Source organism: Myxocyprinus asiaticus, chromosome 18 (genome assembly GCF_019703515.2).
Source record: "Myxocyprinus asiaticus isolate MX2 ecotype Aquarium Trade chromosome 18, UBuf_Myxa_2, whole genome shotgun sequence".
Lineage (NCBI taxonomy): Eukaryota > Metazoa > Chordata > Actinopteri > Cypriniformes > Catostomidae > Myxocyprinus > Myxocyprinus asiaticus.
Genome location: NC_059361.1, coordinates 44,925,121 through 44,947,274, shown reverse-complemented (window position 1 = coordinate 44,947,274; position 22,154 = coordinate 44,925,121). Strand labels below are relative to the sequence as shown.

General features: G+C 36.5%; 1 protein-coding gene across 1 annotated transcript in view; it reads right to left on the bottom strand.

Moving 5' to 3' along the window:
- Nucleotides 1-10,392: 10,392 nt before the first annotated feature.
- LOC127456316 (centromere protein N-B-like) overlaps nucleotides 10,393-22,154 on the bottom strand; it is a 17,583-nt gene continuing 5,821 nt past the window's right edge. The window contains exons 7-11 of the mRNA XM_051724755.1: nucleotides 18,365-18,419; nucleotides 17,534-17,643; nucleotides 17,256-17,379; nucleotides 10,707-14,212; nucleotides 10,393-10,527 (exon numbers count right to left, since the gene is read on the bottom strand). Coding sequence (XP_051580715.1) covers nucleotides 14,091-14,212; nucleotides 17,256-17,379; nucleotides 17,534-17,643; nucleotides 18,365-18,419 — 411 coding nt within the window. The 3' untranslated portion in view covers nucleotides 10,393-10,527; nucleotides 10,707-14,090. The remainder of the gene's footprint in view (nucleotides 10,528-10,706; nucleotides 14,213-17,255; nucleotides 17,380-17,533; nucleotides 17,644-18,364; nucleotides 18,420-22,154) is intronic.

Sequence of the window (22,154 nt, the reverse complement as noted above, 5' to 3'; positions counted from 1 at the left end):
AGGAGAGATAGAACACCCTTGTTTAATTACTTTATAAATTGAAAATCTTGGAGACATACCATGTGGTAATAAGACTGTGCTATAAGTGCCCTTGTAAAGTAGTTTAAATAACGTATAAAGTTTTCTCCTATTCCAAACAATTCTAGAGTACGAAACATAAATTTATGTTCAATCCTGTCAAAAGCTTTAAAAAAAAATCTAAAAATAAAATAAAACCATCTTCAATTAAATAATGATAATCCAGTAAATCAAGCACAAGTCGTATATTGTTATGAATTGACTGACCTTTTAAAAAAAACCTGACTGTGTATCTGAGATAATTTGTGTAATACCGTTTTTTAACATAAATTAAAAATACCGGTTTTTAATACCGTTTGTTGGCATAAATATGAGTTAAGATTTTATAGTCATTATTAAGCAGGGTTATGGGTCTAAGATTGTCTATTAATTTTGGATCTTTTCCTGGTTTGGGGATGAGAGTGATGATCCCTTGCTTCATAGTAGTTGGAAGAATATGGAAAATTAGGTCTTTAAGAATTCCCAAAAATGCCTATAGAAATTGCTTGTTAGACCATCTGAACTCGGAGATTTGTCTAAAGATAAGCATTTCATAGCTTTTCCACTTCATTCATACTGATGTCTGCATCGCACACATTTTTAAAACTCTCATCCGCTTTAGGGATCCATTCCTTGATGTACTCCAAAAAAGTGTCAGCATCTATATATGAATAAGAGGAGGAGTAGAGTTTACTGAAGAAATTGAAGATTTCCTTAGAAATCTTATCAGGGTTCGTACATTCTTGATTATTAATCAGCAGTGTCTTTACAGCATTCTGCTCTTGTCTCTTTTTTTCCAGTCTACAAAAATATGCAGAACTTCTTTCGCCCTCCTCTATCCACTTCGCCCTTGATCTTGTATATGCTCCTTTAGCTTTATTAATGTAAATGTTATTTAGTGAGGATTGCAGATGACTGCGTTTTTGATTTCGCTCACTCACATCTTGGCAACAGCGCTTATGGCTGCGTTCCATTTCAAATTTGTATCCCCTTCCCTTGCAAACTTCACTCCGTCTCATGGACTCGGATGTACGTCACTGCTTACGTAGTGCGAGTGTCCACTACTGGTGGAAGACGTGCAATGGGTTTAACTAGAACACCCTTAACCCTTGATCACTTGGAGCATGTTGAAAGCTGATGTCAATCTGTGGAATTATTTAGTGATTTTTGCACCTGAGAAATCACTGTTTTCAGAGATTGATTTCAGAGGCTTATGTATAAATCTTGTATGTTACATTTTTTTTTTTCTCATTAGAATGAATTGTTAGAAAGGATTAATCAAGATTTACACAAACAAAATGTTAACATAAAAATGAACACATAGGCTATAACTGTATGATAAACAGTTTAAGGTAGCTACAAGTATTATGCTGTTAAATCTCAATATAACTTTTCTAAACTGCTTAATTGACCTAACTTCACTTCCATCATACATTAGAGTTGTGTGGAGGTGGGGTTTATGAAGTGCAATCTGCTGTCATGTCACAGTCAAGTTGCATTGTGGGATATGGAGCTGCCTGAAGCATACATAAGAATATGCTCGCTCCCTCGGTCAAAATCGAGGGGTTGAGGGTCTGTCAACAGAAACTTCCCTCGCTCACTGAACAAAGTGGAATGGATTTCCGAAATGGCGGCGGGGATTCCCGAGGGGAAGTGCTTAGGGGAGATAGCATGTTAAAAGTGAAGTGGAACAGCCTATGTTGCTGTTTTCCACAGTATCCTACGTATTGACCTGTTTCAGTGATGTCACTTTTCCCCCACAGCAGCCATATTTGTGACCATCAGCGGGAGGAAACAATGGCATTGAATGGAAAAACACCCGTAAAACTTAAGAAACACCTCAATGCCAAGTCCCAGGAAAGGCGTTTAGACCTTATTCACACTAGTGGCATCTTTGATTTCTAATGGGATTGACAATGAGGCTTTGAGGAATAGACTTAGTCTCTTTAATGGGCTGTATTTCAGCTTAAAGTGTTTTTGGATCGTTCTGTGGACAAAACGTTGAAAAAATCTATTTTCAAGAACTCTCAGTGGACATAAAACTCCAGACAACACGAGTTGTGGAAAATCAGATGTAATCTAGGAGCTTTACACAGCTTTATTTCGTTCATGCCATTGAAGAGACTGTAAGTCTATCCCTCACAGCCTCGTTTCCATTCACGCCAAAGATGGCACTAGCGTGAATAAGGTCTATACAGGTCTGAGGTCAGCACAAATTTGACTTTCGCGGACATTCAAATATATTTTATCCACGATTTACCTCTGTATGGCGGCGAGTCTGTTGTGTGACCGGTGATTGCCCACACCTATCGGTACATCACCATAAACATCTCTCATTCAGAAGTTACACATGTTTGTGTTTTTTCTGCTCTGATTTGGTCAAAATATTACAAAATGTCTGAGATGATACCATCTGTATGAATGTAAGAGCTGCTTTCAAGAATAATGTTTACACTGTAGAAGAATTATTTTGGTCACACATTATACATACATTTTTGCATATACACAGTTATTTTTTTTTTTTTTTCACATATCCCAGCTAAGCTGGGGTCAGAGTGCAGGGTCAGCCATGATACAGTGCCCCTGGAGCAGATAGGGTCAAGGGCCTTGCTCAAGGGCCCAACAGTGGCATCTTGGTGGTGCTGGGACTTGAACCCCTGACCTTCCGGTCAGTAACCCAGAGCCTTAACTGCTGAGCCACCACTGCCATTGTAGTCTGGCTGTGTGAATAAAGTCTTTGCTTCATAATGTTACGATGTGTTATTTATTGACTTACAGTATATACACATAAAATATATACTATATATTCACATTATAGTGCTTTTTTATTTATTACAGTGCGTTACAATTATCGCATACCTTTATCTGGATGTTATGAATAACATCGTCCTATGTGCATTTCCAGTTTAATTGTATCAGAACCCATGATGTTATAAATATAACTGACACGTGTACAGATAACTGACATGTCTGAATAAATGAGCAAAAGACCCACAAGTGTTTTTATTCCTGTTCTCCCCCTTCATCTGCAGGTGTCAAGCCCCTTCTTAAAAAAAGCAATCTAGAACAACTACAGACCCATTTCAAATCTTCCTTTCATAGGCAAAATCATTGAAAAAGTTGTTTTCAATCAGCTGAACAAATTCTTAATTTTGAATAGCAACTTGGACAATTTCCAGTCTGGTTTCCGACAGCATCATAGCACAGAGATGGCACCCATAAAGATCCTTAATGATATTCAGTTAAATACTTATTCAGGCAAAATATCAGTGCTGGTTTTATTAGATCTCAGTGCTGCTTTTGACACTGTTGACCACAACATTCTCCTAGACAGATTGGAAAACTGGGTAGGGCTCTCTGGGATGGTCCTCAGCTGGTTCAGTTCTTATCTATAAGGTAGGGGTTTCTATGTGAACATACGTAGGCAACTATGAATCTGAGTGGACATCCATGACGTGTGGAGTCTCACAAGGCTCAATTTTTGCACCGCTCCTGTTCAACCTGTATATGCTCCCACTAGGCCAAATTATGAAAAAGATCCAAATTGCATAACATAGCTATGCAGGCGACACCCAGATCTATCTAGGCCTATCGCCAAATGACTACAGCCCCATAGACTCTCTGTGCCAGTGAATTGATGAAATTAACAGTTGGATGTGCCAAAACTTCCATCAGTTAAACAACGACAAGACAGAGGTCATTGTATTTGGCAACAAAGGCGTAATTCCCAAGGTGAATACATACCTTGACTTCAAGGGTCTAAAGAATCATGGTGTCATTTTGGAGTCAGACATTAGTTTCAGTAGTCACATCAAAGCAATAACTAAATAAGCCTACTATTATCTAAAAAATATAGCCAGAATTAGATGTTTTGTGTCCAGTCAAGACTTAGAGAAACTTGTTCATGCATTCTTCACCAGTAGGGTGGATTACTGCAATGGACTCCTCACCGGCCTTCCCCAAAAGACCACTAGACACCTGCAGCTCATTCAGAACGCCGCTGCCAGGATTCTCACCCGAACCAAAAAATCCGAGCATATTACTCCAGTCCTCAGATGTTTACACTGGCTTCCAGTTATATTTAGAATTTATTTTAAAGTACTTTTACTCGTTTATAAATCGCTCAATAGCCTAGGACCTAAATACATTTCAGACATGTTTGTTGAATATAAACCTAACAGACCTCTCAGATCATTAGGATCAAGTCAGTTAGACATACAGAGGGTTCACTCAAAACAAGGTGAGACAGCGTTTAGCTATTATGCCACCCACAGCTGGAACCAGTTTCCAGAAGAGGTCAGATGTGCTCCAACAGTAGCCACATTCAAATCCAGACTGAAAACACTTGTTTAACTGTTCATTTACCGACTGAGCACTGTGCTGCACTTACTGATTGCACTGCATCATTTTATTTCTGCATTCTTTTTCTTTTTTATTCATTTAAATAAAAAAAAAATGTATTCAATTTATTACTTTTTTTCTTGTTCTTAATTGATATTAAAATTAATTTTATCTTGTATTTTCTTTATCATTTATATGTAAAGCACTTTGAATTGCCATTGTGTATGAATGTGCAATATAAATAAACTAGCCTTGCCTTCATCACTGATCGTCTTTGGCGAAATTAAGCCGTGTCACTTAAAAGATAAAACTTTATTGAAAGAAAATTACATTTTGGCTAAGGTAATTAAACAGCAATATCACCTTTTCATGATTTATAAATATTTTATTTTTTTGCAGACTTTTGCCGCATCTCACAGCGCAGCAAAAGTAAATTGAATTTTGGTAACAAACATGGCGGCGGGGGTCATACAGTGACGTCACATGAAACAGGTCAATATGTCACTCATTCATATCTATTACTTTATCTAGTTTATTGTCCGATTTCACACAGTGTGAGAATTCGATCATTTCAGAATCTTCATTTTAATGTATTTCCATTTTTTTGCCAAGTTACCACAGTTTTATTGTAGTAACAATGACATCTACATGGAAAGCTATCCTTATTTTTTGAGCCCTCAATATGATTGCCATCAAACAGCTCAACAGAGCAAGCAATGATCCATTAATAGGGCTAAGTAGATTTATCCTGAAATGTAATCGGGTACTAACTACAAAATACACAATTTAAATTGTAATCTGTTACATAAACTATTTGATTACACCTTTTCAGGTAATCTAATCTGATTACTTTTGGACTACCCATTGCATATTTTAATTTAAGCAATAAGGCACTCGAGGCCGTACTATATTGAGAATATAGTCACGGCTGAAGGGCGTTGTTAGGCACAATGTGAAGCATAGTGCCTGCAGCTCTTTCAACCATGACTATATTCACAATCTCACACGGCCTCGAATGCCTTGCTTTTATAAAACAGTTACCACATAGTAAACATATTAAGGACACAATTGTTCATTAAAATTTAAAATTCTGTAAGTAAAATCATTAAATGCCATCCTTCCGCCAAAAAATATAGTCCATGGCAATAAACAGTAGCTGTGTCCCAAACGACACACTATACACTCACAAAATATACAAAGCCTGGCCAAAAAAACAAAAACAAAAAGTTGCTGTTTGGATTTAAATTAGAGCCCGACCGTTATGGGATTTTTGAGACCGATACCGCTTTTAGAGGGGGAAAATTCACCGATTACCGATATGGTGGCCGATATAGTTCATTTTTGAGCTGGAATGAAAACAGACCTTTTCTATGTGGACTTTTCACCGATATGACTATGCAAAGGTACAGCAAACATGGTTGTCAGGGACAGGGTTAACGTTATATTAGTTATATTGAAAAGTGAAAATGATGGGGTCATTATTTATTAACTTTCCAGTATGTATTTCACAAACTAGTTAGCAATTTACAGAGAAGACCCAACTCCGCACCACTTAACTCCACCCTGTCTGCAGAGCCACCGTCAGCTCAAAGTCAACTCTGTAAACAATGGAGTCGGAGCGTGCTCTGCTAGACAAACTATGTAATGACACCAATTCTAAAGCATTGTTTTCTGCATTATATGTTCTGAATAAAGTTTTCATATCTGTGCATATCGGTAAACATATACGCCGATACGATATATCGGTGAAAGGCTAATATCGGCCAACCGATATATCGGTTGGGCACTAATTTAAATAAGCAGATACTTAAGAGCCTACGATTGGATCATTATTGTAGTGATTAATATGTTTCAGCTGGCAACAATTATTTTAACCCTAACTGATGCAGTGTGTAGCTTCTCATTTCTTAAACAATCATGTCGGAAGATGTATCCCGTGGTCGTGGAAAAGATGTTACTGTGTTTCAGAAGGGGCAAATTATTGGCCTGCATCAAGCAAAGAAAACAACTATGAAGATTGCTGAAATCACTGGAATTGGGTTTAAGAACTGTCCAATGCATTATTAAAACCTGGTAGGATAGTGGTGAACCATCAGCTTTGCGAAAGAAATGTGGTCGGAAAAAATCTTGAATGATCCGTGAACGGAGATCACTAAAACTTTTGAAGTCACATCGTAAAAAATCTCAGGAGAACTCACGGCTATCTTTAATACTGAAAGTAAGAGCATTTCCACATGCACAATGTGATGAGAACTTACAGGATTGGGACTAAACAGCTATGTGGCTACAAGAAAGCCACTTGTTAGTGAGGCTAATTGGGAAAAAAAAAAAAGACTAAATTTGCTAGGGACCATAAAGTTTGGACTGTGAAGCAATGGAAAAAGGTCATGTGGTCTGATGAGTCCAGGTTTACCTTATTCCAAAGCGATGGATGCGTCAGGGTAAGGAGGGAAGTGCATGATGCAATGCACCCGTCATGTATAGTGCTCACTGTACAAGCCTCTGACTGGAGGCAGTGTTATGATCTAAGTTTGAAGTAAGTTTGGAAGAAACAGAAATAAACCTTGTGTAAATTGTCAGCTTTACGCTAAGCTAAAATGCTATATCTAGCCAATTTACATGCACGTTACCAGGCACAATCATATTTTATCAAGAAAATTCACATTGGATCATAATTTCTTTTTTTCTAGTAAGACCTTTGATATTAGGGCAAAAATCATATTCTTGATAATTTTTGTATTGTTTTCCTGTAAAATTATCTAAAAATCCTTAAAACAAGATCAGTTGGATTTATCTTGTTTTAGAAACAACACTGCATAAGATATTTAGGTTTTTCAGAGAATGTATTTTTAACATGTGTATTTTGTCTTACTGTACTGGCAGAGTTTTTATAGTCAAAACAAGTGAAAAAACCTACCAGTGCTGAAGAAGTAATCCAAAGTATTTAGAATATGTCACTGACCTTGAGTAATCTAATGGAATACATTACAAATGACATTTTACAGCATGTTTTCTATAATCTGTAGTGGAATACACTTCAAAAGTAACCCTCCCAACCCAGCATAATCAGCATTCAACTCACATTCGTAAGGTGCTGTATCCACTGAAGTTTCGCTAGCTGCTACATTCTTCATTATTTACAACTGTTTTATCAGACCAGCAGCGCAGCCAGGTAACTCCGCCCCTTCTGCTATGTATGGCAAGCTGCGTTCGCTGAGTGCATGAAGTGGCCAACATTTCACACTCCATTTCGACAGTTGAAAAAGTGCATCATACGGGTACTTAAAGTATACTTCTTTTTGCTGCATTTTCAGTGTTAACATAATACTATTTACACTACAAAATGTTCCATAGTGCAGAAGTGTCCGGTTTGGGACGCACCTAGTAAACAGGGGCCGGATTCACGAAACGTTCTTAAGAAATTTCTTCTTAACTACTACTTTCTTCTTAGTTTCTAACTTAAGGAAAAAGTTAAGAATATTTTGTATTCCCGAAAAAAATGTAAGAAAATTTCTCTTTTTTCTTAAGATTGTTCTTAAGAAAATACTTAAGCATTCAAATTCTCGATTTTCTTTTTTTTTTTTATATTGTCGTAAATAACGTTTAAATTCTAAAAGGTAAGATGTTCAATGAATTTACTGGGTTTTTCATGTTGAGTCTGAAGTCACAATGGGCTGTTTATGAAGAAAAGTTATTTTAGACCAAAATACATTTTTGACTGTTTTGTGTTTAATTATATTTTTATATTCAGCTATCAAACCATGTAAATGTTATCACCAAATTCAAACAATAAATGTTGTTTTGAAGCTTCTTAATCATGCTAATTCAAATGGATGCGCTACATATAGCACTCTCTCCGCGATCATTAGAGTTCATAGAATCATTAGAGTTCATAGAAATATAATAATTATAAAATTAGAAAGCTGAGAGACTTTCTTTTTCACACCCCATCCACATCCCTATCGGAGTTGGGCACAGCGGAGACAGCCTCCACCACCCTCTCCCATTTACCCACCTCTTACTTTCTGACCTGATATTATCAAGCTTCCTAAGAAGAACTTTTTCCTTGCAGTAATTTCTTCAACAAGAACCTCGTCTACTGAAGTTTTTGTTTCTTTTCCTCCATGTCAAATTAAAAGTTATCAAATGGTTAGCAGCAAGTAAATTCTCCTATGACGGGTAGTGTCATTAGTCTAACACATCTCACACAATTTACATGATCACAAGGTGCTTGCTACTTAAAAAAAAAAAAATAAAAAAAAAAAATAAAAAAAAAAGGTTAATAAATATTTATCATTACGATTTAGCAGTGTTGAAGTACTGAATTTGGCTATGTGACAAGGCAAGCCTATGAGCAGGCTGATCAGACAATGTCAAAGCCTGTCTTTTTATTCTTAAGAAAAAAAATTAAGATGTTCTTAAGAAAATATTTTCTTCTTAAGAACTTTTCAAGAATTGCACTTATGAACATTCTTACGAACTTCTTATAATTTATCCTAAGAACTTCAATCTTTTTTTCTTAAGAATATTTTCATGAATCCGGCCCCAGAACATTGCTACGGAACAAGAATAACTGTCAGCTATGGGTTCTGCAGAGTGATACAAATAGAAGTTCCGTGAAGAGGTCAGAGCTATCATTAATAAAACACAGCTGTTGACCAATCAGCACCCAGGACTGGAACTATACATTTTATAAAACCATTTAATCATAAATTTTTAAATCTATTAATTACACTATGTAACACAATTTTTGTTCCTGGGTAGTAAGTGTTATTTCCTAATTGCTTATGCCTCAAAGGTATAGAAAATGGCTATTATTCCCCACAAACTTTGCTTTTGTGACCAGGACAGTAATATTTGAAATTTACTTATTTTTTAAATACATTTTAAGTAAATTTTACCTACAAATTTGTGTCTTTTCGTTCACATAAAGTCAGAAAAAAACAACATATGAATCCAAATTAACATGTATATTTATCCTAAAGTAATACAAAAACGACTACAAAAGATTTAGAAGTGAGTAGTTTTTCGAGATTTACGATTATACTGTAAATCATTTTCACGAATCAGCCCCCAAATGTAGTCTCCCATCATGTTCTCGTTATACTGTCCTTGGTAGCGGCGTTCAAAGTCCAGTATATCCTGATGGAAGTGCTCGCCTTGCTCCTCCGAGTACGCTCCCATGTTCTCCTTGAATTTTTCAAGATGACCATCAAGTATATGGACTTTGAGGGACATCCTACAGCCCATTATGCCGTAGTTCTTCACCAGAGTCTCAACCAGCTCCACATAGTTTTAGGACTTCTGATTGCGCAGGAAGCCCCGAACTACTGCGACAAAGCTGTTCCAAGCCGCTTTCTCCTTACTAGTGAGCTTCTTGGGGAATTCATTGCACTCCAGGATCTTCTTTATCTGTGGTCCGACGAAAACCCCGGCTTTGACCTTTGCCTCAGACAGCTTAGGGAAGTCCTGAAGGCTGCCGACTCCTTATCTATAGCTCTGACAAATTGTTTCATAAGGCCCAATTTTATGTGTAGTGGTGGCATCAGCACTTTCCAGGTCCACCAGTGGCTCCCACTTGATGTTGTTCCTCCCCACAGAGAACTTGGTCTGCTGTGGCCAGTCCCGCCTGTGGTAGTGCGCCTTGGTGTCCCTGCTGTCCCAAAGGCAAAGATAGCAAGGAAACCTGGTAAACCGCCTTGGAGACCCATCAGGAATGCTACCATTTTGCTTGAGCCTAGACGTCAAAAGCTCGGCACTGGACTTGGTGAGACCAAGATCTATAATCAAGTCATTGAGGTCTTTTTGGTTGGGGTAGTATGTGTTTCTCTCCTCAGCTCCACCTCTGAAATTGTCATCTGGATCTACAACGTCTTCCTCGCTCTCTGACTTGCTGCTCTCTTCTAAAGACGGCTGCTCTCTCTCTGGAGGAGTGGGTACGGGGAGCTCATGGCAGTGTGGCACCGGGGCGATGGATGAAGGAAGATCCAGATACGTGATAGCAGGTGCATTCTTGCCAGTCTGATGTCTGGAAGGGTCCACCATGCAGAAGTTGCTTGAGTGGTCAGTGGGTTCCTGCCAAATTCTTGGGATAGCGAACTTCATGGCTCTTTTCCCCTCTGTACCATCCTAGAAAAATACATTTATTTCACCCATGGCTAATGTGTAAGAGATTCTCGCAACATTTTTCATATGATGTATTTTTTCAATAACATTGAAAATTGTAAAACATTTAAAAATTAAAAACTTTTACAATTTTAAAAATTAAAAAATTTAATAAAATTCTGAGCAACAATTGTCCATCTTACCTTCCAGAGTTTTTTTGCAGTGCTCGCAGGTGAAATGAGGTGCTCAGGGTTTGTCTTGATCCCCAACAGGCATGCCGAAATTACTTTTTTCTTAAAAAAAAAAAAAAAAAAAAAAAAAAAAAAAGTACTTTTTTCGCTCTTGTCTTGATAAATTGTCCGCAGACATAGCAAAATACATCTGCCGGATGCTTGCAGCCTCTTGATGCCATCTCAGAAAAATGCAGATATGTATCCACTTAGGCAGCTGGAACTAAACTGAACTGGTGGGCTTAAAGCCCCTGTATTTATATTACTGGAATGTTCTAGATGTTACTCCAAGTTTACTCAGCACTGAATCTATCTGGAATGTTCTGGAAAATAGGTACATTTCAAAATATCACTGTCCTGATCACAAAAGCAAAGTTTGTGGGGAATAATAGCCATTTTCTATACCTTTGAGGCATAAGCAATTAGGAAATAACACTTACTACCCAGGAACCAAAAAATAAATACATTTGTTACACAGTGTTACCAATTAACAGTCCTCTCATTAAAAATAGGTAAACATAACATCAAATGGACTGAGTAGCTGAGTAAAAAAGGTGCTTAAAGGGTCATAAAAATGAATGTTACTTAATATAGGAGAACATGCTTGTATTTATTTAATTTAATTTTTTTTAAAGAATTGTTATTTAAGAAATTAGGAATAGGGATTGGATGTTTTATAATCCAGCTTTGAAATCAAGTGAAAGAATGTCTCTAGATATGATGTAAAAATGTCTCTAAAGATGTACAATTTGTACCTCATGATTATTCATGTGGTGTGGCCTTAACCTAAGACAGGCGCTTTTTTGCCACCATGAAGCATGGGCCAAAGAGCATTTGAATGGTATGAAAAAACAAAGTTGCATGTGACCGGTGCCTCTAAAATGTTTGTTTGCAATATGTGTTTTTAAAGAAGAGTGTCTAAATTATGGACAGGTGGACAAGCTGAAATACATTATTTTCCTACAGGGTGTAAAAACACACAGTTTGACATTTATTTAGAAACTTAATTTAAAACAGAAACCAAATGCCGTGTGTATTTGTGTATTGTTTTAAGCGCTTTCAACTCAGTGCATCAATTTCGGTGGCCACATGCACACAAGCTATATGATACATATGATATAAATGAATATTAAATAATTATTGAAATACTTTATATTTTGATAACATATTTACAGATATACAAACAAAGAAAACTTACAGAACCTCCTAATGCTTTTCAAAATTGGATGTGGAGTCACTATTCAATGGATATCATTTTTGTAAAAGCCTGTCGCACATATTTCAGGCTCTGGCTCAGACCACTCTTTTAAATTTTAGGAGCATAATTAGTAAATTAAACACTAGTCTGTGTAATCAAGCATGTAATCATGTAACCTATAAAAATGTAACTAATCTGATTGCACACATTATATGTAGAATAATGTAGTCCAATTACAAGTACTATATTTTTGTAACCTGATTAGATAATTGCTACCCAGCACTGTCCATTAGTTAAACAGTACTCTTGAAAATATTAATGTGGGAATATACAGTATGTGTGTGTATATATATATATATATATATATATATATATATATTACACACAGTTGTGCTCAAAAGTTTGCATACCCTGGCAGAAATTGTGAAATTTTGCCATTGATTTTGAAAATATGACTGATCATGCATGTCTTTTATTTGGCCTTGTAACAGACACACAAGGTGACACACACAGGTTTAAATGGCAATTAAAGATTAATTTCCCACACCTGTGGTTTTTTAAATTGCAATTAGTGTCTGTGTATAAATAGTCAATGAGTTTGTTAGCTCTCACGTGGATGCACTGAGCAGGCTAGATACTGAGCCATGGGAAGCAGAAAAGAACTGTCAAAAGACCTGCGTAACAAGGTAATGGAACTTTATAAAGATGGAAAAGGATATAAAAATATATCCAAAGCCTTGAAAATGCCAGTCAGTACTGTTCAATCACTTATTAAGAAGTGGAAAATTCGGGGATCTCTTGATACCAAGCCAAGGTCAGGTAGACCAAGATTTCAGCCACGACTGCCAGAAGAATTGTTCGGGATACAAAGAAAAACCCACAGGTAACCTCAGGAGAAATACAGGCTGCTCTGGAAAAAGACGGTTGTTTCAAGGAGCACAATATGACGATATTTGAACAAAAATGAGCTGCATGGTCGAGTTGCCAGAAAGAAGCTTTTACTGCGCCAATGCCACAAAAAAGCCCGGTTACAATATGCCCAACAACACCTTGACATGCCTCACAGCTTCTGGCACACTGTAATTTGGAGTGACGAGACCAAAATAGAGCTTTATGGTCACAACCATAAGCGCTTTGTTTGGAGAGGGGTCAACAAGGCCTATAGTGAAAAGAATACCATCCCCACTGTGAAGCATGGTGGTGGCTTACTGATGTTTTGGGGGTGTGTGAGCTCTTAAGGCACGGGTAATCTTGTGAAAACTGATGGCAAGATGAATGCAGCATGTTATCAGAAAATACTGGCAGACAATTTGCATTCTTCTGCACGAAAGCTGCGTATGGGACGCTCTTGGACTTTCCAGCACAACAATGACCCTAAGCACAAGGCCAAGTTGACCCTCCAGTGGTTACAGCAGAAAAAGGTGAAGGTTCTGGAGTGGCCATCACAGTCTCCTGACCTTAATATCATCGAGCCACTCTGGGGAGATCTCAAACGTGCAGTTCATGCAAGTCGACCAAAGAATTTGCATGACCTGGAGGCATTTTGCCAAGACGAATGGGCAGCTATACCACCTGCAAGAATTTGGGGCCTCATAGACAACTATTACAAAAGACTGCACGCTGTCATTGATGCTAAAGGGGGCAATACACAGTATTAAGAACGTATGCAGACTTTTGAACAGGGGTCATTTCATTTTTTTCATTGTTGCCATGTTTTGTTTTATGATTGTGCCATTCTGTTATAACCTACAGTTGAATATGAATCCCATAAGAAATAAAAGAAATGTGTTTTGCCTGCTCATTCATGTTTTCTTTAAAAATGGTACATATATTACCAATTCTCCAAGGGTATGCAAACTTTTAAGCACAACTGTATATATATATATATGTATATATTTTATCAAAACCTTTATTTAAAATCATGTTAAACTGAGAGGCTAAAAATGAAATGCATGCTGTATTAATGAGATTAAAATGTAAAAATGTTCTCTTGTACTACTGATGCAGTAATCACAATGAATACAGTGGCATCAGACATAAGACAATACACATGGATGCTGTAATGTTTTCAACTTTGGAGGAGGCAGGTTGCACAGTATATTTTTATGCAATCACGTCACCACTGAAGTTAACATCTGTGTCCACAGCCTCTGTTGTCATCAGGCTTTTTGCGCTGATGCTTGGCTGGCAACAGCAGGGCCTTTGTCTGTGATAACAAAATAATTCCTTCCTCTCTGGGTAATGGCAGACAGCAGGGGAGTGACTGGGCCTTCCGCCATGCCTAACCAAAAAAAGAGGTGAGAAATGATTTAGTGACTGCAGTTCTAGGTGTGATTTATGTCATCCGAGTCTGACAGAGAGGCAAGGGCAGATAAAAGTCAGATACAGCTTGTGACTCCACCTGGTGGTCATATGAAATATACACGCACTAAGAATTTTATTAGGAACACCTGTACACCTACTTATGCATGCGATGATCTAATCAGCCAATCATGTAGCAGCATTGTAATGCATAAAATCATGCAGATATGGGTCAGGAGCTTCAGTTAATGTTCACATCATCCATCAGAATGGGAAAAATGTGATCTCAGTGATTTGGACCGTGGATTGATTGTTGGTGTCAGATGGGTTGGTTTGAGTATTTCTGTAACTGCTGATCTCCTGGGATTGTCACACACAACAGTCTCTAGAATTTACTCAGAATGGAGATTAAAACAAAAAACATCCAGTGAGCGGCAGTTCTGCGGATGGAAATGCCTTTTTGATGAGAGGGATCAAGACTGATTCAAGCTGACAGAAAGGCTATGATCACACCGATAACCACTCTGTACAACTACAGTGATCAGGATAGCATCTCAGAATGCACAACACGTCAAACCTTGAGGCGGATCAGCAAAAGACCAGGATGGGCACTTTATTAGGAACATAGTGTTCCTAAGTTCTCAGTGAGTGTAGATGCGGAGCAAGTACAGTCAAGTAATTTTGCCTCAAGTCATGTGACTAAATAATTTGTTGAATACAAATCTGACCCGTGACGAAGAGCAGGTTTATCTGCACGGTGAAGTCATAAAGAGAGAGGAACGTACACACATAAGCACATCATTACACTGGCCATCAAAATAATTGGCTACTTTTACCCCCCAGAACTGTCTAATGCATTGTCACTCCCAGACATCTGCCACCAATTGTTAGCAAAAATGGAAGTTCTTTTGGGAGTGTTTTGTCTACACGCTTCAGTCCGCAAGTAATTTATTAAGGGAATAGTTCACCCAAAAATGTAATTCTCCCATCATTTACTCACCCTTTACTCACAGAAACAAAGATATTTTGATGGAGATATGATGTGAATATATCCATTCAATGCAAGTCAATGGAGACCAACATAAAGGCAGCATAAAGGCCTCGATATACTTAATACAAAATCGAAGAACGAATGGGCATGACCTTATATAGAACAAAATCTGGCCAAAAAGAAGGTGTTTTTGAGTTTGTTGCGGTGGTTCGTAACAGCTCGCCTGGGTGAACTTTTAGGAAAACTTCTTACCAGCTGCTAAACACCTTCCTACTGCCATTGGTCCACGTCATCGGTAGGTGTGACCCGGAGCTCCATCTACCTTGAGGCCGGCAACAAATTCCCGTTCACGGCGTTCAGTCAGTAAAGATCAGTCAATATGAACACCCCGGCATGCAGATATTAGTGAGGTGCAAATTTACATACATCTTTACGATCGTTTGCGTGGAGGCATTTTCCAAGAACATGTCATGCATTTTATTTGTTGTTGTTTAATTAGTCTACAAAAGGAATCAAATCTACTCCATTTTTTTGTTTTACTTGCTGCTTCACTAATGTGTCTTCTGCAGTGAAAGCCATTCACACATCTGCCTATAGTAAGGTATGCTTATCTTCATTCTTTTGTCTGTTCTTCCCATTAAAACATCATAAATTACAATAACAGAGTGTAATCGGCACTTATTATGGCCACGTATAGAGTGTTAGCACATTAGCTTCTTGAATTTAGAATGTAAACAAGACAAATTGTGCATTTTCTACTGCATATATATTACTTTAAATCATAATCGAGTGGTTAAAAAAGCATCTTTTACTAGTCTAGTGTGAATTCTACTCATAGAATGAGGCAAAAAGTCATTGATATCACATTTTAATGTCACAATAGTTAAGGTTTTACTGAGTGTCCTCATATTTAAATGTACTTCTAAACGTCTCCCACAGCGGTGTGGTGGGTGTCTGAATGTTCACAAACAGGATACCGTTGCTCGGCTGTTTCAAACTTCTTTTTACCCCTGAACGAAGAATAACGAAGAACTTCTCCAGAAGTATATCGGGGCCTTAAAGGTAATCCATACGACTCCAGTGGTTTAATCTAGTCTTCTGAAGCGATCCGATCAGGTTTGAAGAACAGACCAACATATAACTCAATTTATAACCGTAAATGTTGACACTGCAGTCTTTTTGGCGATCATGATTTCAAGCTTGATTGCACTTCAAGCGTCAAGAAGTGTAATCGAGCTTGAAATCATGATTGTGCCAAGGAAAGTGCAGATGGCAAGATTTATAAAATATCTGGTTCCACAGAAGAGAGAAAGTCATAGGAGTCTGAGATGACATAAGGGTGAGTAAAGGATGAGAGAATTATCATTTCTGGGTTAGCTATTCCTTTAAATGTAATAAAAGTGCCACAGTGTCTACAGTTTCCTCGGAAGTAACGATTTTGTTCTCTCGAACACATGGGATGGAAATGCTGCTTTATTCGTAAATTGTTTTTGCGACATCGTGTTTTTCAGCATAAATTAAATTTAAATGCTCTTTAAGAAAATGTACTTAAATGTGATTTCTCTGTCAAATGAAACTTCTCCATCAGATGTCTCGCTCAGGGTTATTGTTGTTTTGAGTTTATAAGTTTTCATTTCTATTCTATTTTTATTTTGTCTTTTCAATTTAGTTTAGTTTTCACACCATAACTGGTAGTTTGTCAGTATATTTATTTTTTTATTTAATTTAAGTATTTTAGGGCTGCCAAAGTAAACGTGTGAACTGATTTCATTAACATATGCTTAACAGAGTGAATTTTCTTATGGCTGTCTGGTTTTATTGCTATCTAGTGGCATTTTCATGTTTAATGTAGGTGGGTTGCAAAGGTTTCAAATTATTTAATATATTGTGTATTAAATTACACTAAAATTAAGTGATAGTCATTTAAATTTATTTTTGTTCGTTTTGGAGTTTATCCAATTATATTTTAATTTCTATTTCCATTAACGAAAATGTTTTTACTTTTTGTGAATGATAATAACACCGGTCTCACCTGAAGCAACACAGTTGCGCAAGGACTCTAGCAGACTGCTGCTTGAGAACTTGACCACCCCTCTGAAGAACTCCTCTCGCTCACTGAAGGTGTTGTTGCCATTTCCTCTGTACCTCGTCTCAAGCTGGGAGGAAACACAGAGGAGCCCATTTGCAAATGTTAAACAGACTGTTTAGGTATTTGGTTTCAGTGAAATGCATGCAGTTAATTAAATAAACTAAACAACCGATATTCAATCAATGAATTGATGTGAGACCAGGTGTAGTTGAGCCTCATACCCTATACACTGCTGTCTCGAGTTTTGGCAGTGGTCCGTCTCCAAATGCCTCACAGGCCATCTGATGTCTTATCTTTTCATGCTCAGCATGTTCCTTTTCTATACATGGATCTGTAAAAAGACCAGCAAAACTTGGACTAACAACAAAATTACACACCACAACAGTGGTAATAATTACTTTTCAGTATACAGACTATTTAACCAAGTCTAAGCTAAAGGACATATAGTGCTTATAAAAAGCCTTCACTCCCTCTATACATTTTTACAGTGATGTATCATATGGTTTAGTATTCAAATGTGTTTGCTACACAACTCTAAATAGAGTTTGGGTAAGTCTATCTTAAATCTTTAGATAGATATCTATTATGCATAGATAACAAAGATCAACAGATAGTCTCTATCACTGTTGCACATATCAATTAAGGCTGCTACAACTAATCTATTAAATACTATAAAAATAGTTGATAACGAATTTCATATTAGCTTGATGTGGGCCGGTTTTTTGTCAGGTGCTTTGACAGATTACTTGTGCTGTTCAATGTGTTTTTCCGCCACGCATTACTTACATTTCACTGTTATATTCTTCTGCAAAGGTTATCAAAAGTATTTCAATTTTGTAAAACAGCCTTTTCAACAATCTAGTGAATTGCCATACATTTTCAAACACCTCATTGAGTGACCAACCAAACAGAGAAGAGTGCCGGACTTTTGATTCAAATATTCATTTTAATAAAGATTTGTTGTTAGATGTTGACAGGGTGTGAACAAGTTTTAAAAGCACTTATTATTCATCAAACCCTGGATATGTGCAATAATCAAAACAGATACATACGGGATGGAAGAGCATTTCTTTCCTGCAGGATTCTTGAGTGAGTATTTGGAAAAACCTATCAGTTAAAGACAGTGTTGAACAAGTTAATTTATTTTGAGAAATGGCAAATATGCTTTGTGTACTGTAAAAAATACAAAACAGAAACATGCTGTTACTTTGAAAAAAACAACAGTATTTTGGACAAAATTTTACAATATTTATATATTTCCCTAAGGATTTCCTCAGTGTTTCTGAAGTTTATATGAAATGTTACTTTTGAATGTTTCAGTTCATCTCCACTGACCAACAAGACTCTCATATTAGACACAAATTACATTATTTAGCTGGAAATCAAAATAAAGACACAAAATCTCCAAATTAAGATTACGTACACAGCACATTTTCAAATCAGCCTCTTTGCTCTTCTAACAAAAATAAGAGCTCTTATTTAACACATTGGAAGATATTGTAAAAGGAAAGACAGTTACTCTCGTACCTCTGCAAATGTTTATGCAAATGCATTAAAAAAAATTGAAACGTTTCCCATCTGTTGAACCAATGGTTGCCCGGTTACGGTTTTTGTCATTTAAATATACAGTGGATATAAAAAGTCTACACACTCCTGTTAAAACAGCAAGTTTTTGTGATGTAAAAAATTTAAGATAAATCATATCAGAATTTTTGCACCTTTCATGTAAAAATTACAACCTATGCAATGCCTCTGAAAACACATTTCAGAGAGAAAAACAAAAAACAAACTTAGAATAACCTAACTGCATAAGTGTGCACATCCCTGAACTAATACTTAGTTGAACAACCCTTGTATTTTATTACAGCACTCAGTCTGTTTGGATAAGAGTCTATTAGCTTGGCACATCTTGATCTTCTTTGCAAAAACTTTCCAGATCTGTCAAATTGTGAGGGCATCTCCTGTGTACGGCCCTCTTCAGGTACCCTCACAGATTTTCTATTGGATTCAGGTCTGGGCTCTGGTTGGGCCATTCCAAAACATTAATATTTTTTTTGCTGAAGCCATTCTTTTGTTGATTTGGATGTGTGCTTTGGATCATTGTCATGCTGAAAGATCTCTTCATTTTCAGCTTTCTAGCAGATGTCAGAAGGTTCTGTGCCAAAATTGACTGGTACAAAATTGACTAGCTATTCATGATTCCCTCCACCTTCACTAAAGCCTGAGTTCCAGCTGAAGAAAAGCAGCCCCAAAGCATGATGCTGCCACCACCATGCTTCACCGTGGGTATGGTGTTCTTTTGCTGATGTGCTGTGTTGTTTTCGCGCCAAACATATCTTTTACAATTTTGGGCAAAAAGTTCAATCTTGGTCTCATTAGACCATAACACATTTTTCCACATGGTTTTGGGAGACTGGATATAGGTTTCTGCCAGGCTTGGATGTTTTTTTTTCGTCAGAAAAGGCTTGGTCTTGCCACCCTGCCCCATAGCAGATGAAGAATATGGGAGATAGTTGTCACATGGACGTCCTGCTTGTGCCATACCTCTCCACTTGTTGATGACTGTCTTCACTGTGTTCCATGGTATATCTAATGCCTTGGAAAAAATGTTGTAGCCCTCACCTGAGGGATACCTTATAACAATGAGATCCCGTTGATGCTTTGTAAGCTCTTTGTGGCCCATGGCTCTTGTAGTAGCATGCAACCAAGATGTCAGAAAAATCCTACAAGAACAACTGAGATTTATTTGGAGTTAATCAGTCACTTCAGGTGAAGACAGGTGTGTACTATTTCACATGAGCTTGATGACTGGTTGATTCTGAACACAGCCACATACCCAATTATAAAAGGGTGTGCACACTTATGCAGTTAAGTTACTCTAAGTTTTTTATTTTTATTTTTTTTTCTCTGAAATGTGTCACTTTGGTTTTCAATGGCATTGCATAGGTTGTCATTTTTACATTAAAGGTGCAAAAAGTCTGATATGATTGATCTTTGTTTAATTTTTTACATCACAAAAACCTGCTGTTTTAACAGGGGTGTGTAGACTTTTTATATCCACTGTATATGACAAATAAAGTTGTCTGAGGTGATAAAAATTCAATATCGTTTAAAAATCTAGTTTAAAACATGTTCGTAGAAATGTAATATTTGTGTTCATGTTCGTTTTACAATTTTTTTTTAAACTTTTATAGCATTTTCTACAAAAAAATGTAATAACTTGAAAAATGTCATGTGGTGTAACCATCAAGAAAATTGTATTAAAACACCTTCTTTACACCTTGAATACATGAGACTGTACGCAACATAATCATTTATTTTTAAAAAAAGTTTTGTGAAATAGATTTTTTTATAAATATCATGAATTTTTGAGTCAAGAATATCAAATTTTCTCAGGGTTTCTCCATATGACGAACAAAATGTGCCTTATTGAAATTAGAACCAGGGATATAATCAAGATATTATCACAGCTGTATCGTGATAATTTGACGGCAATATAAAATTAAATGATATCGTGAATATCACAAGAATTGTAGTTTGCTTTTTATTTGGCCAATACGTTTCCTAAAGAGTGCGTCATTACACATTTCACGATCCTTCAGTTCTGCACAATTCATCAAAATAACATCAAAATCTTAGTACTGTCATATGTGATAAAACTGCAAAAGGTTGTGATTTAATGCAATGAATATATGGTCTGTGTAAAAGGGGACGCACTGTTCTGTTCACGAGCGGGGCTCATGATACACTCTTTTAAGCGGTCCCAGAGCAGTTCACGTTCATTTCTAAAATAAAGCGCTGCAGGTTCACCCATTCACGCAATTCCAAACTTCTGTAACTGCTAAAAGTTATTATATAAATCTAAAAATGGGACACCGCATCACAGAAAAGGAGGTGACAGCGTTTCACAATATTTGTAATGAGCAACATTGCAAGCTTTCAAATACACACTGCACTTGCAGTGTTCCATTTACATTACATTTATTTGGCAGATGTTTTTATCCAAAGCGACTTACAAAAGTGGAATAATACATAAGCGATTTATCTTAAGGAGACAGTGTTACATTACAAAGTTTCACTAGCATCAGATTAGTAGTATCCAAGACAGATTAGAGTACAACAAGAATATATAAGTTTACTGATTAATAGTGTTCCACCAAAATACAAGCTCCAATTAAAAGTTAGTGAATACGACAGCACTTTTAGCTTTCCGCCAAAATAAAAGCTTCAGATGAAGTAAAATGCCAAAAATATATTACTATTGTACAAAACCAATATAATCCTCATTACAATCATCACTATAATACAAATTCAGTATTTTATTGTATTATAATAAAATTTAACTGAGCACCAAAAAGTGAGTGAACTTGTAGTTTTTGAACACCCTGTTCATTCACAAAAAAAAAAAATAAATAAAAAAAAATATATATATATATGTAGGAACATATTGCTTTTTTTTTTTTTTTTTTTTTTTACTGTATTGTTGTATTGGTGCATCTAAATGAAAATTATCAAATATCGTTCGTCCTTGTGTTCATTTAGTGAAAAACTGGAAAACATGCCTTAATTATTTTTAGATATTTTATTTCATGCATTAAACATATTCAGTAAACTTGCAACAATGAATATTTAGTTGAAATGATGGTTCCTCTGATTTCAAAAAAATACTTTTAATGCCATTTTAGGACAAATACATATTTATTGAGATATCGTAAACAAGCTTGAAAAACAGAGATAATATTTTTGCAGCCATATCGCCCAGCCCTAATTGAAATGTCAAAATATTGATATTTAATGATATGACAAAATAATGAATAAAAAAAAAATATTTTCAACTTCACA